The sequence below is a fragment of the Salvelinus namaycush genome, chromosome 31, assembly GCF_016432855.1.
Source record: "Salvelinus namaycush isolate Seneca chromosome 31, SaNama_1.0, whole genome shotgun sequence".
In the NCBI taxonomy this organism is placed as follows: domain Eukaryota; kingdom Metazoa; phylum Chordata; class Actinopteri; order Salmoniformes; family Salmonidae; genus Salvelinus; species Salvelinus namaycush.
The window spans coordinates 36,986,886-37,005,340 of record NC_052337.1 but is presented as its reverse complement, the minus strand read 5'-3'; the positions used below and the strand labels follow the sequence as shown (position 1 = coordinate 37,005,340).

The 18,455-nt window shown below is 42.3% G+C and overlaps 1 protein-coding gene across 2 annotated transcripts; it reads right to left on the bottom strand.

Moving 5' to 3' along the window:
• Positions 1–601: 601 nt before the first annotated feature.
• LOC120025873 (TBC1 domain family member 10A-like) lies at positions 602–18,187 on the bottom strand. Of its 2 annotated transcripts, XM_038970583.1 has the most exons (10): positions 17,406–18,187; positions 5,008–5,107; positions 4,583–4,690; positions 4,378–4,484; positions 4,180–4,294; positions 3,993–4,058; positions 3,223–3,412; positions 2,723–2,877; positions 2,355–2,433; positions 602–1,294 (listed from the first exon to the last, which is right to left on the bottom strand). In XM_038970583.1, exons 1-10 carry the CDS (start codon positions 17,606–17,608, stop codon positions 1,275–1,277), a joined length of 1,143 nt encoding a protein of 380 aa, XP_038826511.1. In that variant the 5' UTR covers positions 17,609–18,187; the 3' UTR covers positions 602–1,274. The 2 variants fall into 2 exon arrangements, with proteins under 2 accessions (XP_038826511.1, XP_038826510.1); XM_038970582.1 differs by having other exon boundaries at positions 602–2,433.
• Between the last annotated feature and the right edge of the window lie 268 nt (positions 18,188–18,455).

The window sequence follows — 18,455 nt, the reverse complement described above, 5'->3', positions numbered from 1 at the left end:
TACTGTATACACAAGTATATGAAAACTGCTGTAATCTCTCCACAGCTCACGTATAGCTTTCCAATTTCACCTGGCTGCCAGTTCCTGTTCTTTTGAGAACATGTGAGGAGTGGAATAGAATGGGAGATGGAGGAATACAGTGGCGGCAGAGGGCTCGTAGAGAGGACTACTGGCTACTATTCTGAACTTTGTGTGGTGAGTTTTCTGGCACCCAGAGCTGCTGAGGCATCACCTAAGTGGGTGTTTCACAGAGTGGAAGAGAAGCCCAGTGGCTATACGACTCAGGCTGGTTCCTAGACTTGCCCTCTACAAGATCATTAGCAGACACCATCACCATCCTCTGACCAGTTTCCTCCACTCACACCATGAACTGACCCTCTATCTGCAGAGGATGCAGCTTTCAAAGACTTGGCCTCTATTGGTTGACCTGTCATGATATAGCTTGTTTGTTAGTCTTCTGCTTATGAAGAGCTTTGAGATTTCTATTATGAAAAGTGCAATAGACGTCTAATACATTATTGTGGTGTGTCAGAGTGTTGGTTAAATGTGTGGCAGAGGTGACGTGGATATAGACGTCACACAATATATAAACACGGGCAACTTTACAGAAGACAAACAAAATGTACATTTTATTCTTAAAGGACTTGACCAGGGACAAAGTGCTTCATCTTAGACAAATATAAATCTATAGTATGTGAAGTTCTAAACTATGTACAAGTGTGAAAATCCATAGCAATTGACAGAAATCATCCTTTTACCATCCTTTTTTTCCCTCCCCCCTTTAAATCTAGTTACTTCATATAAAACGGTCCCTTCAGAAAATAACTTCTGCCGTTCTAATCTAAAGGCAAATATTTGACTAACACACCCGTGTGTAATATTGACGATTACATATAAAGCAATTATGCACAGATCTAATAAACGAGTATACACAAATAGAGTATACTTAAGCACATTATATAGACAAAGCAGAATCAACATGGCTGAGTATGACATGAGCGTTCCATCATTTGGCATTCTCCCACTACATCACTACACACTGTCTCTGTTCCCTGGAGCTCTGCACAGAATCATACACACCATGGAATGCTTTAGACAGCATGGCTCTTACAACACATAAACCATCAAATCGTTGGTCTAGTGACAGGAATTGTCCAGCAATTGTTAATTTACTTCATTAGAAACTATAAATGATACAGATGATTGGTTTCCCCTTGAGCCTGTCGTTCAAGTCCTTCATTGGTCAGGGCTGAACAATGGACCCACAGAGCCCTCTAGTGTTCATCAACATCAACTACAACCAGAGAGAAAAAACGCACCAATGAGTGAATGACAATAGCGTTTATCTTTATACAATATGTTGGCAACCTACGGTATTCAAACCATATTCTATTGTGCTTACAATTTAACTATTGACATTTCCTGTTAATCTAACAATGCAGGATTGGTGTGTGTTGGCAATGTAGTGTCTCATACTACAGTACATATTAAGTGACAGACAAACAGGCATAGTGCTCAAGCATCCAGTAATGACCCCGGATCAGCTGGGACAGGGCCAGGACTCCTGGCTAAACAGACTTCATAGTTATGTCACCTGATCTTGAATCAGCCTAAAAGACTTCATTAAATACAAAAAGATTGAGATAAACTGACGTGATTGATTTCAGTGGCATGCTATACAATCTACCCTCAGCCAAAGTGCCTGTATATCCGTATGGTCCACTGATGGAAGTGCTGCACCCACCAACTGATGATTAAATTGTCATCCCCCATACATGTGTGAAAAACAACAGTCTACACTTGTAGTAGCACCCAGGGCAATATGGAAGATACACTAACGCCAGAGGCTTCCATTCTTATGGAGTGTTTTGCTATAGATGCATTTGGCTATAATGGAAAGAGTCAGTCAAGAGGGTGGGAATGGGAAGGGGCGGGGTCAGAGGTTAAGGGTATACTGGGGATCTGGAGTCAGTGAGCAGTAAACAGGTTTTGTAATCCCCAGCTGGTCCAAGCTCTTTCCATCTGCTACAGGTAGGTGTCATGTTCTGTGCTAATCAAGCTCTGATTGGAGCCCTGCAGGGGTGTGTCTTTGAGGGGTGGGGAGGGCTTGGTAGAGGTGTCGCTGGGTTCAGGGTTGGATGCCACTGGGGTGCCGTTCTTCTTCCCATTCTTCTGCTCTTTGGTCTTTATCCTCGCCTTGTCCTCCTCCTGGCCCTCCACATCCTTATTGGTTGCCAGGGACGACTCAACTATGATGGTGGGGTTCTGTCGCAGGTCTTGGCGACTGGGTGGTTCGGCGGCCATGATAGCCTTGGCGCCGTGCATTCTGGGAGGGGACTTGCAGTGCAACTCACCCCGGGTCTCCTTCCAGCGCCGCAGCTGGGCCAGGTGCTCCTTCTCAACATCCCGCTCTGACAACGGCAGCTCTATAATCTGGGACAGAGCATAAGAGGCAGTGATTAACCTTGCGGTCTTAAACTCTTGTCAGCTTGACAAGGTAGCAGAAATCATGACAGTAATATCATAGTTTGATTAAAGTACCACTAGGTGGCAGCAGGGTCTTTTCAGTTTACACCATAGCCCTTAGCATTTAACACAGCCCTGAGAGTCATCACACTCATGTAAGCAATTGTCAAAGTGGCTAAAAACCATGACACTGAGCATTTTCCAGTATGGATGTTTCTAGAAGGTCTGGCTGTGGATGGTGGTTGCGCATCACTACCTCCCGCACTAGGAATCCTTCCAGCATGTAGCGTGTGTCTATGGTCTTGAGCAGCTCCATGGTCTCGTACTGTCCCTGACACGTCTTCAGCTTGTCCTGAGAGCCCAGCATGCACTTCAACAGCACCAGGCCCACCCGGAAGATGATCTTCACTCCTGGATGACCAGACAACACCAGACAAACTGATGAAGTCGCACAGTGTCCTGAGAGTCTTGTTTGTATGACATGTTTGTGTGTTTTCTTGTATGTTTGAATGTGTCTATAATGTAGGTGATTGAGTATGCTGGGGTGTGTGTCCATGTCAGTCTGTCTAAAGAGCGTGCCTCTCAGAGAATGCTCTCATGTGGACAAAATGTAAATGTGTGTTAACTGTGTGGAATCGGCATACTACATGCATTGCACATTACCAATGTCATACATTGTACGTGTCTCATATAGCCACAAACATTAAACATATTGCACTCCACAAAGATCCTGTTAAATTACATTCTGCATCTCACCCTCACAAAGGAACATGTCCCAGACACGTAGCACAGAGGCCCAGGGCAGGGTTCTGGAGAAGGCACACATGAACCACTCTGTCATGTACAGGATGGGATCCAGCTTGTGCTTCTTCAGGTGGCGGTGGGCCAGAGGAGACACCCGCTTCAGCAGAGCAAACAGGATCTCCCCATCCAGCTGGATCGCCTCCTTCAGGAGCACACAGGAAGCACCATCAGAATGGAGAGATGGGGGGGGGGGAGAAAGACAAATGCAGGGGTTGAGAGGCAGAGAGAGAGAGAGCAGACTCCTTACTCTTTTTTTAGATGTAACAGTTTCATTAACCCGCTCACATTGCCTGCTCACCCGCTCACTCAGGGCCATTTGTCATTAGCTGGTCACAGACATCAGGCTACAGGACATATAATGACAGTAGCACATGTCAGCTAAAGAGCTTGCCCAGTAATATGATACCTGCATTCAACATGAGTGTCACCTAACATTGTACAGCTTTTCTTTTCCAAGACACTGCGGTTCCAGACAATGGTAAACATGCTGAATTAATGTTTAACTGTATTTTAGTGACAGGTAAGCTCTTCCGAGTTACTCTCTAGCTCTGCCCTTGGGAAAACACAACGAACTGCACGCGGTAAGCCTGATCTTTAAACCCCAATATAAAACCTCTCCCTGTCACAACCAATAAACAGCGGATTCTCATCAACATGTGACCTTGGTTCCTTGTATTCTTTGTGTTAGAGTATCAGTGTGGTACGCCTGTGGTCAGTCTTACCAGCCCTACACTGTAGTATCCAGGAAGGTACTTCTCACAAATCTGCACCAGACCCCAGAATGCATCCTGTTAAAAAAAGCGCAAACATGAATTCAGCACGGCTGTGGTGTATGCCACATTCCTGTAGTGTGAGTAACAGAGTATTCAACATTCTTCACATATACAGGGATGGTATACGTGGACTGACCTCAGCAGGCATGTGCATTAGCAGCACAGCAGCAATGGGAGCTTGAGCTTGGCAGTAACCCTCTTCAGGCCGGTGCAGTGTGTAGGCTTTGAGGACACGGTAAAGGTCCTGCTGCCTACACGCGCACACGATTTTTGGGTTACAAAAAAAACATGTACTGAGAAATGGCCATCGGTCCACGTCAAATGAGCTACTCACCCATGGCCTCCTCTCGCCACAAACATCTCATGGAAGGGGAACTGTCTGTGGAGGTCCTTCTCGATCACATCCACCCACTTAGGGTCTCCTGCCTGCCTGTCCAGCTCCTTTAAAAACCACAGTTAGCTGAATTCACATGCTTCATGTGAAAAGGACAAGACTGTGTGTATGAATTTGTGTGTAGCGATGGTGGTTAGTGACCGACCTCGAACTTGCCCTTGTGTTGCTCTCTCTTCACCTTTCCTCCTGACAGGTAGAGCCACGCCCGGCCTCGCAGAGAGGGTGGGATGCCCTTCTGACAGCGCAGCTTCATCTGGGGGGCAGGGAGTTAGTGCTACTGTCACAGCCACTCAAACACGCACAGTGAGATTAAAAATCATGGGAATTCATTCAGTGGAATAGATTCAATACCAGGCAAGGGGGGTAGATTGTTCAAGTATGTGTTCAATTACTTTCCTTACATATTTTCTGGTGCTTACTGCCTAACAGTCACTCAATAAGAGGAGAAGGGGTGACACATGACAGCTTGCAAGGTTAACATGCTATCGATAAAGAAAGCGGTTATGGTCAGCATTGGGATTTCGGAAGCCTATCAGCCGGTGTTGAGCAGCAGATGTTGGACTTGCTGACCTTCTTGTGTCTCTTGGCCATCCATTTGTCCCAGTTGTTGAGCATTTCCAGCCATTTGGCCTCTCTCTGTCTCAGCACTTCAGGAGGGATGTCTTCAGCTCTGTGGGAGTCAGGGGACAGACAGAGGGTTAGTCTACAGCTACACACCAGTCTCTAAAACACAATGCAGACACCAGCGAAACCAGAGGCGAGTGAGGGAAGGAGGGAGGGCCAAACAGGAAGAGCCATCCCTCACACAGGAAGCTGCTTCCTGTAGCTTCTGAAAATCATTCGCCAGCGGAGCGTGCTTTCTTTTTCTTACAGAAATAACTTTCGACTAGAAAACTGGAGCCATATGATCATAGTGTCCATTGAAACCAGAATGGAAAAAGATAAGAGACAAGGACAATAACTGCCATTGTTGCGTCTCTCCAGATGAAAACGAGAGAAAGCTGACAACATAGTTCTGGAGGACTGCTGGGCTTGGGCTCCTTCCCTTGGTAGGAGGAGAGGGCGGTTCAAAGGGGCCCTAAAGAGGCTGCGTGTGTTTCAGTGTCGCTCAGAGAAAAAGCATCTTTATTGTAACCAGCTGACGAACACACCCAGTACACTGGACCGACTGTGGTCAAATTACCAAGGGGTATGCAGAGGGGTGAACACAACACCATGACAGTATTTTTTGCATTCATTAAGCATAGCCTATCCGTTTTCTCTGGAATGAATGAAACTAGGTTGTCTGTTGTAGGGCTACATGAATATGAGAGACAGAGAGAACCCCAGGACAGCAACACAATTAGACCCAACCAAATCATGACAAAACGATCATTTCTTGACACATTGGAAATCATTTACAAAAAAAACTGAGCAAACTAGAATGCTATTTGGCCCTAAACAGAGAGTACATAGTGGCAGAATACCTGACCACTGACTGACCTAAAATTAAGGAAATCTTTGACCATGTACAGACTCAGTGAGCATAGCCTTGCTCTTGAGAAAGGCCGCCGAAAACAGACCTGGCGCTCAAGAGAAGACAGGCTATGTGCACACTGCCCACAACATGAGGTGGAGACTGAGCTGCAAAAGTCACATTTTGATAAACTCCCATACCTATTGGGTGAAATACCAGTGTGCAATCTCAGCAGCAAGATGTATGACCTGTTGCCACAAGAAAAGGGCAAACAGTGAAGAACAAACACCATTTTAAATACAACCTATATTTATGTTTATTTATTTTCCCTTTTGTACTTCAACTATTTGCACATCATTACATCGTACATATAGACATAATGACATTAGAAATGTCTTTATTCTTTTGGACCTTTTGTGTGTGTGTGTAATGTTTACTGTTCATTTATTGTTTATCTATTTCACTTGCTTTGGCAATGTAAACATATGTTTCCATGCCAATAAAGCCCATTAAATGGAATTGATTTGAGACACACACACACGTTCTGTCACAGTGGTGGCAACTGTGGTAACCGTAGCAGCATTAGGCAAAGGACAACATGTCCTTCCCTTCCAATGGAGCAGGACCGAACAACCAGATAAGCCTGCTACAGAACCCACAACAAAGAGGCTTAACAATAACACATGGCAGATTGGACAGGCTAAAACTAACAAGCTCTTAGCCTAAAAGGCTCTGTCTGACAAGTCTGCTTTATGTTTACATTGGTTGTATTTCCTTTTAGGGACTGCCTTGCAGTCATTAGTCTACATCCAACCAAATGGGCTGAACACTTAGGCCTAAATTCTCTTTCCGTCCAGCAGGCCAGATCAGATCACATGACATAGATACTAGACCTAAAACCACAGAGCGGAAGAGTGGTCACTCATGCTGTGTACACAGCAGTGCCTCACAAGCAATTGCTTTACAAGGTGGAGAAATAGCAGCTAGCACAGGGCTAAGCACAGTGATTAGCATTAACCTTGCTGGATTAGTGAAGACTATCATATTACAGGTATCCCGGGTCGAGGTTGATCTCAGAAATTGAGACTAGGTAAAGGTGTAGTCCAAAAATGATCATTCTGAGCTAGGGTTGTGCGATATGTTTCTCCAAATGTTACGATATCCGATATAAAATCATTTGCGCTGTTAACGACTAAATCATTCCAGACTGTGCATTTTGTGCTCATTTACAATATTAGTCAGATTCTCATGAAATATTCTGTGTGGCAAAACAACAAACAAGGCTTAGTTAATTAATTTAGACTTCATTTTCAACATCTTGATACAGCCTAACTGATTAAACTGCATAGTTTTGATGTGTAAAGGTCAAATAGAGTATAGTCTTGCACATCACGATAGATGTCAAACATCACAATAAAATCATATAATCAGCCCAACCCTATTCTGAGCACTCACTCTCAAATACAAAACACCATACAAATAGCACTGTGCTGGGATGTGGTATACTTCATCACATCCCGGCACTCTTGGGGGAAGGGGCGGGGCAGCGGCTGATCCCTTCCTACTCCTCACAGGAAATCCATCCTCAGACAAAACAGTGGGACACTTGCCACGACCCGCAAAGCACACAAAAAACAGGAAATTCTGACAGAAATAAGGGGAAGTTCTGTTCCCTCGCCATTCCTACTCTTGCTCAGCAACCACTCACTGGGAGCCTAAACACTGGAGAGAAATGCACATCACAATAGGCTGTAAGCAGACGAGTTAGAAGGCGTTTGTTCAGAACAAGAGGTGACACAAAAGGTTGTCAAGTCACCATGGCAGCAGTAAACAACAAACTAAGAGTCTGTATGGTGATCTTGCTTTTTACAATGGAGAAAACCTTGTCATACCATGTAGGCTAATCTACAAAAGATGTCATGTCTGGAACTGATTATTCAAGGTACTGCAGGACTTCCAGAATCTTCATGGACTCCACTTATGCAGCGAAAGGGCCCACAGAATAATCTGTTGGACTGCCCTAAACGCCTCCATTTGTAACAGTACAGCCAACAATAACTTGGCTGAGACAGTCTCACAAAAAATTAAAATGGCTGACAGTCACCAGAAGAGGCCAATGAATTAAAACAAAGCACCCAGGTCTACTATAGTCTATAAACTACCCTATCCTAAGTGTTGATGGGCAATTTCAAGGTAACAGAATCACTTAAAATGTTAATGTATGCCAAACAAAACCATTGATTTCAAAGTTTAACAAAACCATACAACTGTACGCAAAAGGACAAATTTGAACAATTTACACTGAACATTGTACAAAAACACATTTACTGGAAGAACTGTGCCGATACAAAGTTTGTTAACGAAATTTCAGTATAATCTCACCTTCAACGCTAAATATCTGCTCCAAATTAAGATTCAACGAGGTCCGCAGAAAGAATGGGGTGTCTGCTATGACATGACACCTTGAGTTTGAAAAAAAGTCACACCCAGTAACAGAATTACGGTAACGGAATTACATCATGGTCCCTGATCTGTACTACAAAGAAATGCATAATTATGGATTTGAATGTCATTCTCTTCATGGCGATATAACCTAAATAGGTACAAAAATGTAGAAATATGCAATATCCTGCTTTGCAAATATGGGTATTATTCTACACACTGTACTGTCCAAACTTGTGAAACAGACATCTGATTGGTTCAGATTTGTTCCAGATCAAAACTCTATGTCTATAGACGTTCAAATCAAGGCCGGCCTGGACCGGCCCAAAATGTTCTGGTCTGTGGATGTGGAAATCAAGGCTAGGGCGGACTGATCAAATTTCAACTACTTTTCAACGTCCATGGACACCAGTGTCGGTTCGGTGCGGATGCTGATACAGTTAATGTAAGAGGGGGCTCATGGGTAGGTGTCAGTAAGAGCCGGGAGAGGTAACATTAAGCGGCGACGCAGAGAGAGAGCGAGGGAGGGGGTTGTCCAGACTGTTAACACTCTCGCTTAGACTGACAGAAATAGAAATAAAACAGTTATGAGCTGAACACAACAGAATGCCAGTGGAAGGGAGGACAATAGCAGGTGACAAAATTGTGGTTTGTGACTACTATGATATGCCATTGTAGACAATTCAATTGCAGTAATTCCTTTACTGATTTTTTTTTGTAATTCGGTTACTGATTTGTTAACAGAATTATGAGTTTTAAATCAATAGGTTAGGGCTTGGCAATAGTCATTTGATTCATTCCAAATGCCTGTATAGCAAGAATCAAGGTTTTGTTATTTTCCGTTTTTATGAGCTCTTATGTCCGCTTGTTCTCATGCTGTGTTTTTGGTCTCGTCTCCTTCACTCCTGTGTGCTCCTTCCGATTTATACCAGAGATCTGTATATAATGACGAGATGCTCATGTCTCCGCCCTAACAATGAGAGTCGTTGTCCCAAAGGCGGGAAGGCAGGCGACAAGCTTAGGTGCAAAATAAGCCCATAGAAACACGCCTCATTTTGGAGAAAACAAATTTGCGAGAGTGAAACCTCTCGCTTCGCCTCTTCCTCTATGGTTTACACACACCCTCACGCCAACAAAGTTGAGAGATCACATCTTCCTCTGACAAAAGGTTTCAACTCAGTTTTTGCATTCGAGATTTGGTCCAACAGAATCGGTCATATGGACACAAAAATAGACTGTAATAGAGAAGTTAAGTTTTCTAACGATACCCTTTTTATATATGTCTCAACTACTCAAGTTGCGAGCAGAGCGGACACCTAAAACAAGTGTATCAATGAACATTGATTCTGGAAAATGCTCAGTTTGTCGAGCGCAGCATTGGGGTACCACATAGCAGCATTTTAGCCAAAGATTGTTATACTAGCTGTTTAGTCTGTTTTATAAACGTGCAATAAGTATAAAACAATTATATAAAGGAATTTCTCATTGAGAAATAATGTAGGCCACTTGATTTCAACATCTGAACAAAGTGGAGAGGTCAACATGCTTTTCAAACAGTTGGAGGGTGTGTTCATAACTTAACTGTTCAACCTTGTTAGCTAGCAAATAGATCCAAGTTGGCCAAACTTGAAAAATAAAAGAATAGCTGGCTAATCATTAGCACATGGGCTTGAGAGATTATTGATGAGACTCATGTTAATTTTCCATAGCCTAATGCAGGGATAAATCAACTAGATTCAGCTGGGGGCTGATTATTTCTTGAGCGGATGGTAGGAACATAATTACAAATAATTTGTAGACTGCAAAAATCACAAACAATTTTAAAACTTGCTTACATTTGTATATGATCACCTCTCTATTATGCGTGGGAATACTTGGGAACAGATTTCCAAAACATATCTTTTGGAGCTGATTTTGGTATTTTTACAGTCTTATGTCCAACATCTATACTGAACAAAAATATAAACGCTACATGTAAAGTGTTGGTCCCATGTTTCACAAGCTAAAATAAAAGATCTGATATTTTCCATATGCACAAAAATCTCTCATTTTCTGCACAAATTTGTTTATATCTGTTAGTGAGCATTTTGTCTTTGCCAAAATAATCCATCCACCTAAAAGGTGTGGCATATCAACAACATGATCATTACACAGGTGCACCTTGTGCTAGGGACAATAAAAGGCCACAGTAATATATGCAGTTGTGTCACACAACACAATGTTACAGATGCCTCAAGTTTTGAGGGAGGGTGCAAATGGCATGCTGTCAGCAGGAATGTCCACTAGAGCTGTTGCCAAATAATTCAATGTTAATTTCTCTACCATAAGGCGCCTCAAACATTGTTTTAGAGAATTTGGCAGTACATCCAACCGGTCTTACAACCGCAGACCATGTGTACCATGCCAGGATCTCCATATCGGCTTCTTCATCTGTGGGATCGTCTGAGACCAGCCACCCGGACAGCTGATGAAACTGAGGATAATTTATTTTTGTGGGGGGGTAGGGAATTATTCTGATTGGATGGCCTGGCTCCCAAGTGTTTGGGCCTATGCCCTACCAGGCCCACCCATGGCTGTGCCCTGCCCAGTCATGTGAAATTCATAGATTAGGGCATAATGAATTTATTTGAACTAAGTCAGTAAAACCATTGAAATTGCTTGTTGAGTTTATATTTTAGTTCAGTATAACAAATTAAGTAAAGTAAAACACGTGGGCCAAATTTGACCCTCAGACCACCAGTTGGGGGACCCTGGCCTAATGCCTGCTACAAGAAGTTAGTCAATATTATTGAATGTGCATAATGAATGGAACTAGTTAAATTTGTAACAGAAAAAGGGCATTTTCATAGACTTGAAAGACAGATCACTGATTATTGCAACAAAAAAAGCAGGTTCAACTATTTTCATAAAATAATTAAATTATTAGTGGGTCCTATGGTTGTGGAAGGCTTCGATTAAGCCTAGGTATAACTTCCCAAGCCCTGAATTCATTAGATTACTGATTGTTTGAAATGCAGTGTATTTGACCTTCAATTTTACAACAACGCTTATTTGGAGAATATATATTTTTTTTAATTATACAGTACCAGTCAAAAGTTGGGACACCTACTCATTCAAGTGTTTTTCATTATTTTTACTATTTTCTACATGGTAGAATAATAGTTAAGACATCAAAATATATTTGAGATTCTTCAAATTTGCCACCCTTTGCATTGATGACAGCTTTGCACACTCTTGGCATTCTCTCAACCAGCTTCATGAGGTGGAATAAATTACCTGGAATAATCATGACCTGAAATAAATGTCAATTAACAGGTGTTCCTTCTTAAAAGTTATTTTGTGGAATACTTTACTTAATGCGTTTGAGCCAATCTAATCAAAATTTGTCACATGCGTCGAATACAACAAGTGTAGACCTTACCGTGAAATGCTTACTTACAATCCCTTAACCAACAGTGTAGTTCAAGAAGAGTTGTGTTGTGACAAAGTAGGGGTGGTACATAGAAGATAGGCCTATTTGGTAAAAGACCAAGTCCATATTATGGCAAGAACAGCTCAAATAAGCAAAGAGAAACGACAGTCCATTACTTTAAGACATGAAGGCCAGTCAATTCGGAAAATTTCAAGAACTTTTAAAGTTTCTTCAAGTGCAGTCGCAAAAACCATCAAGCACTATGATGAAACTGGCTCTCATGAGGACTGCCACAGGAAAGGAAGACAGAGTTACCTCTGCTGCAGACGATAAATTCATTAGAATTAACTGCACCTCAGATTGTAGGCCAAATAAAAGCTTCAGAGTTCAAGTAAGACACATCAACTGTTCAGAGGAGACTGCATAAAATCTGGCCTTCATGGTCAAATTGCTGCAAGGAAACCACTACTAAAGGACACCAATAATAAGAGACTTGGCTTGGGCCAAGAATGTTTATAGTTCCAACAGCCGTGTCTTTGTGAGAAACAGAGTAGATGAACGGATGATCTCCGCATGTGTGGTTCCCACTGTGAAGCATGGAGAAGGTGTGATGGTGCTTTGCTGGTGAATTCAAGGCACACAAAACCAGCATAGCTTCCACAGCATTCTGCAGCGATACACCATCCCATCTGGTTTGCGCTTATTGGGACTATCATTTGTTTTTCAACAGGACAATGACCCAACACACCTCCAGGCTGTGTAAGGGTTATTTGACCAAGAAGGAGAGTGATGAAGTGCTGCATCAGATGACCTGGCCTCCACACTCACCCAACCTCAACCCAATTGAGATGGTTTGGGATGAGTTGGACCGTAGAGTGAAGGAAAAGCAGCCAACAAGTGCTCAGCATATGTGGGAACTCCTTCAAGACTGTTGGAAAAGCATTCCAGGTGAAGCTGGTTGAGAGAATGCCAAGAGAGGTCAAAGCTGTCAAGGTAAAGGGTGAACACTAAAGAATCTAAATATAGTTTGATTTGGTTACTACATGATTCCATATGTGTTATTTCATAGTTTTGATGTCTTCACTAAAAATAAAGAAAAACCCTTGAATGAGTATTTAATTTTAATTAAACCTTTATTTAACTAGGCAGGGCCTCCCGGGTGTTGCAGTGGTCTAGGGCACTGCATCGCAGCGCTAGCTGCGCCACCAGAGTCTCTGGGTTCGCGCCCAGGCTCTGTCGCAGCCGGCCACGACCGGGAGGTCCGTGGGGCGACGCACAATTGGCCTAGCGTCGTCCGGGTTAGGGAGGGTTTGGCCGGTAGGGATATCCTTGTCTCATCGCGCTTCAGCAACTCCTGTGGCGGGCCGGGCGCAGTGCGTGCTAACCAAGGGGGGCGGGTGCACGGTGTTTCCTCCGACACATTGGTGCGGCTGGCTTCCGGGTTGGAGGCGCGCTGTGTTAAGCAGTGCGGCTTGGTTGGGTTGTGCTTCGGAGGACGCATGGCTTCCGACCTTCGTCTCTCCCGAGCCCGTACGGGAGTTGTAGCGATGAGACAAGATAGTAATTACTAGCGATTGGATACCACGAAAATTGGGGAGAAAAGGGGGTAAAATTTAAAAAATATATATATATATTTAACTAGCCAAACCTGGACGACGCTGGGCCAATTGTGCGCCGCCCTATGGGACTCCCAATCAGCGCCGGTTGTGATGCAGCCTGGAGTAGGTGTCCAAACCTTTGACTGGTACTATATAGATAGTGAATCACCCATAAGTTGGAAAGAATCAAGATATGATTTTTAGGCCATATCTTTACTTGTTAGTTCTGTGAACTTTCATTATCCTCCCTCATGAGGGAGAGACATTAGAAAATAACTTAAAGATGGAGTTTTGGTAACAGAATTACAAGGCCCAAAGCAATCTTCTTAAACTAAACAGAAGGCAAATAATTTTCCCAAAACTAAATAGAGGTGTTGATATTAGTTGGCAGGGGTTTTTACTTCAACATTGTGTTTTGATGCATTTCTAATACCTTAAGACTTTTTCTGCAAGATGTTGTCTAAGACTCCTTTACAATCTGTTTGACCAGAAATCAAAGCCATTACTTATGCCTAATTTTTCAGATGGAAAATGGCTGAAAAACATATCTATATTTCCCGAAAATATAGAGACTCTTCGCTTTCATTTGACACGCTCCTATGAACTTCACGTTGGTGCTCATGGGTCCTTTTACATGGAAATGACTCATTCCAATCTCTCGATTAGCAATTAGAAGGAAGTTTGGTAGTAGCCTAACAAAATATAACTCCTTACTAGGAGTTTGCCTGGATTATAATGTCCCTATTCCCATTTCAGGGCTCTACAGTGCTACCATTTTGTAAGCACAGAAAGAATATTTCATAAATATTTTGCTGTGCTACCTGGAATTTTTATTTGGGAGCACCAGTGCCCATTAGAACAAAACAAGCAAACGTGGTGGCACAGAAAGAAAAAAGGAGAGCTTCTTCAGGAGCTGAGCTTCAAAAGTAGCTAGGATAAATATACACCCAATGTAGGCTTATATCTCAATCTTAAAAAAAGATTTTCTGGTGCTCTGAAACCCTGTATTTGTAATTGCTGGCAATTCACATCTTTCCTCAAATAGTTTTCATTGTGCTCCTAAATTTATTTGTGTGCTTCTACATTTTTCAACATAGGAGAAAATGTCATCATAGAACCCTGAATTTATGTTAGTCTAGGAGGTTTCCTCTTCCTGCGACAACATTTAAGCAAACACATGCCCTGGTCACCTCAACTGCATTGTGTTTTGTAAACTAGATGCATTTATGAAATTGCTTCTTCTAAAGAGAAATTATATAATGGATGACAGTCAAAATGACATTTTGGCTAAGAAGGCAAAGTCCGCTCGATCCTTCATTGAATCAGATGACTCATTCATCACAAAACCCTCTGATATTGCAAAATACTTTAATGACTTTCATGGGCAAGATTAGCAAAGTTATGCATGACGTGCCAACAAACTCTGAACCTTCAAATCCATGCATTACTGATCAGATTATGAAAGACAAGCATTGTCGTTTTTAACTCTAACGTGAATGTGGAAGAAGTGAAAAAATTGTCCATCAATAATGACAAACCACCTGGTAATGACAACTTGGATGGAAAATGATTGAGGACGGTAGTGAACTATATTGCTACTCCTATTTGCCATCTCTTCAATCTAAGCCTACAGGAAAGTATGTGCACTCTGGCCTGGAGGGAGGCAAGTCATACCGTTAACCAAAAATAGCAAAGCAGCACCCTTCACTGGTTCAAACAGCCAACCAAATCAGCATGCTACCGACCCTTAGTAAACTTTTGGGGGAAAAATATTTGTTTGACCAGAAGCAATGCTTTTTCACAGTAAACAAATTAACAACTGTCTTTCAGCACGCTTATAGGGAAGGTCAATTAACATGTACGGCACAAACACAAATGACTAATGATTGGCGGAAAGAAATTGATAAGAAGACTGTGGGAGCTGTATTGTTAGACTTTAGTACAGCTATTGACATTATGGATCATAGGCTGCTGCTAAAAACAAAATATGACTTTACATCATCTACCACACCGTGGATCGAGCATTACCTAGCTAACAGAGGGTGTTCTTTAATTAAAGCCTCTAACGTAAACCTGGAAGAGTTTTGCATACCTCATGGTAGCTGTCTTGGCCCCTTACGTTTGTATATTTTTACTAATGATCTACTACTAGCATTGAGTAAAGCCTGTGTGTTTATGTATGGGCATTTCTATGTAAAAGGACCCATGAGCACCAACATGTAAAGTTCATAGGAGCATGTCAAATTGGGTGTCAAATGAAAGCTAAAAGTCTATATTTGAGAAATGAAGGCATACATTTCCTACCCCTTTCCATCCCAAACATGTTGAATAAGCAACAGATGGAAAAGGGGTATTGGAAAACATCTACGAGAAAAAGTCTTAAGGTATTAGAAATGCATCAACACAATAGTGCTGAAGTAAAGATCCTCGCCAACTAACATCAACACATAATTAGTTTTGGAGAAAATGTTCTGTCTGATCTAAGTTTAAGAAACATTGCCAAAACCCCACATATATTTAAGATACACTACATGAACAAAAGTAGGTGGACACTTGCTTGTCGAACATCTCATTCCAAAATCATGGGCATTAATATGGAATTGGTCCCCCATTTGCTGCAATAACAGCCTCCACTCTTCTGGGAAGGTTTTCCACTAGATGTTGGAATATTGCTGCAGGGACTTGCTTCCATTCAGCCACAAAAGCATTAGTGAGGTCGGGTATGCTGTTTATTCATGGTTACAGGGACACTGAGTGGGATATCAAAAGGTCCATGTAAACAGCATATCCCGAATAAGACCTTAGGCAGGATTTGAGCTACTATCCAGAATACTGTGCGCATGTAAATGCGGTCAATCTCTCCTCTACGTTGAGCCAGGAGAGATTGACCACATCACTATGTCTTTGAGAGGGGTATTGGTGTTGAAAGCTCCAAACGCTCTTTTCAAACAGCTAACACAGATCAAAACACGCATACATACCCGACAAGACATGCCACCAGGGGTCTTTTCAGTCACCAAATCCAGAACATACTCTGGTAAACGCACAGTACTACATACAGCCATGACTACATGGAACTCTCCCATGTCAAGTAATTCAAGCAAGCAGTAAAATCACATTTAAGAATCTGATAAAACATCACCTCGTGGCACAAAGCAGACTGAGGAGACACACACACAAACCCTGATGTATTGGTATTCTGGATTTTATATTGTAAAAGTTTAATATTAGAGTAATATTCTATTGTATGATGCATTGTTTTATTTATGATCTAAGTGGTTGTGTTTTGTGGTGATGTAACTGTTTTAACCCTGTTTGGACCCCAGGAAGAGTAGCTGCTGAGAGGGTGGAAAGATAGAATGAGGGTTGATACAACCGTGGACCTTGGAAGAACTGCAGGTCATTTTTCTATCAGTTACTCTGAGTGATGCAGAGGCTTACATGATAGAGGCTTTCTCATCCATCTTGTCTGACCAGACCAGACATTCTGTACACAGCTTCCTCAAGGAGGTTCACAGAGCAGCAAACTAAACCTGCTAAGGGTGGGGTAGGGGGTCATTCTGGACAAGGCAGGTGTTACTAAAGGCTAGTAAGGGACTCTGTCAAACAATATGGCAGGTCATTTTGTCTAAATTACATCTTCTGAGTAACACAGAGCAAGAGAGGAATAACTGTTTCTGTTGACCTCCAAGTCCTCCTATGGGGCTTAGTTGGTAGAGGATGGCGCTTGCAACGCCAGGGTTGTGGGTTCGAGAGTATGAAAAAGTACCAAATATATGTACTCACTACTGTACATCGCTCTGGATAAGTGCGTCTGTCATTTTCTGTCTTTGGTGGAGAGCATCCACTGGAGTTATACCGCAAATAACAGGCTACTGATTCAAATGTGAAGTGAATATTAGAAAATTACGAACAATAAAGTGGTGTGTTTAGTCAAATGAAAAGGGGGTCAATGAGGTGCCTAATCTGGAAGGAATATGCACTTAGACAATTTTGTCAGCCACAGAGCTTGGCTACTTCATTGCTGGTGGAAAATTATAAAAAGACGGGTCATACTTACGATTGTTCTGAATATTGTTGTGCACCACCAATAAATCCATATTTATCCGTCTGTCTCTCGCTGGTATAGCCATTTAGTTCTGAGTCCGAGCCGAAAGAGTTGCCTTCATCTGTCAGTGCCAGGCTTTCTCTGGTGCCCCGCAAACTTTTGATGGACTCTACTGACTTAAGTCCATTACCTGGTTCAATTCTAATTCTTGCCATTTAAACCACCCTCTCTCTAGCTTAGCTAATTCTAATATCATTAGTCAAGTAAACCTCCAGTTATTTAATTATAAGTCAAACATTTCAGTGAAAACCTTAGCTACTGTCTGAAGTGAAGTTTTTTATGGTCGTCAACATCATTAGCTATCGTAACCCGCATAGCATCGTCGAGGTAAATTTGAGCGACATAGATAGCTAACTAGTCTAAATCAAAAACCACTATCTTGACTAGCTACCGTTAGCTAACCAACCAATTAACGTTAACGAAATATAAAATGGAAAGTTAGAATCAATGAACTGGATAGACAGTTAAAGAAGCTAGCTGGCTAGGTTAGCATTAACGTTAGCTAACCGCTAGCAGTGAGAAACATGCCACTATTAGTCAACAACACCACCACAAATCAGAGCAACACAAAAAGCAGTCTAATTCTACCGTTACTAGCAAGCAAGATGGTGTTGTTGAACGACTGGTCAGCCAGATAAAACCATTGAAATCCAATATGAATCAACCTCTCATCAATAACTCACTCTGACAGGCCTAGAGCGGATTAATTAGACCGAGACACTGCTTGCTAGCGTCAGCTGACAGTCAGTTCAGTAAAGACCATGTTCGAGGTCGTTTATTTATAAACTGGGTTGTTCGAGCCCTGAATGCTGATTGGCTTACAGCCGTGGGATATCAGACCGTGTACTATGACAAAAAAAAATGTTTTACTGCTCTAATTACGTTGGTAACCAATTTATAGTAGCAATAATGCACCTTGGGGTTTTGCAATAAGAAGAGCCCTTAGCCTTGGTATATTGGCCACATACCACACCCAGGCGGTATTGCTTATATACTGAACAA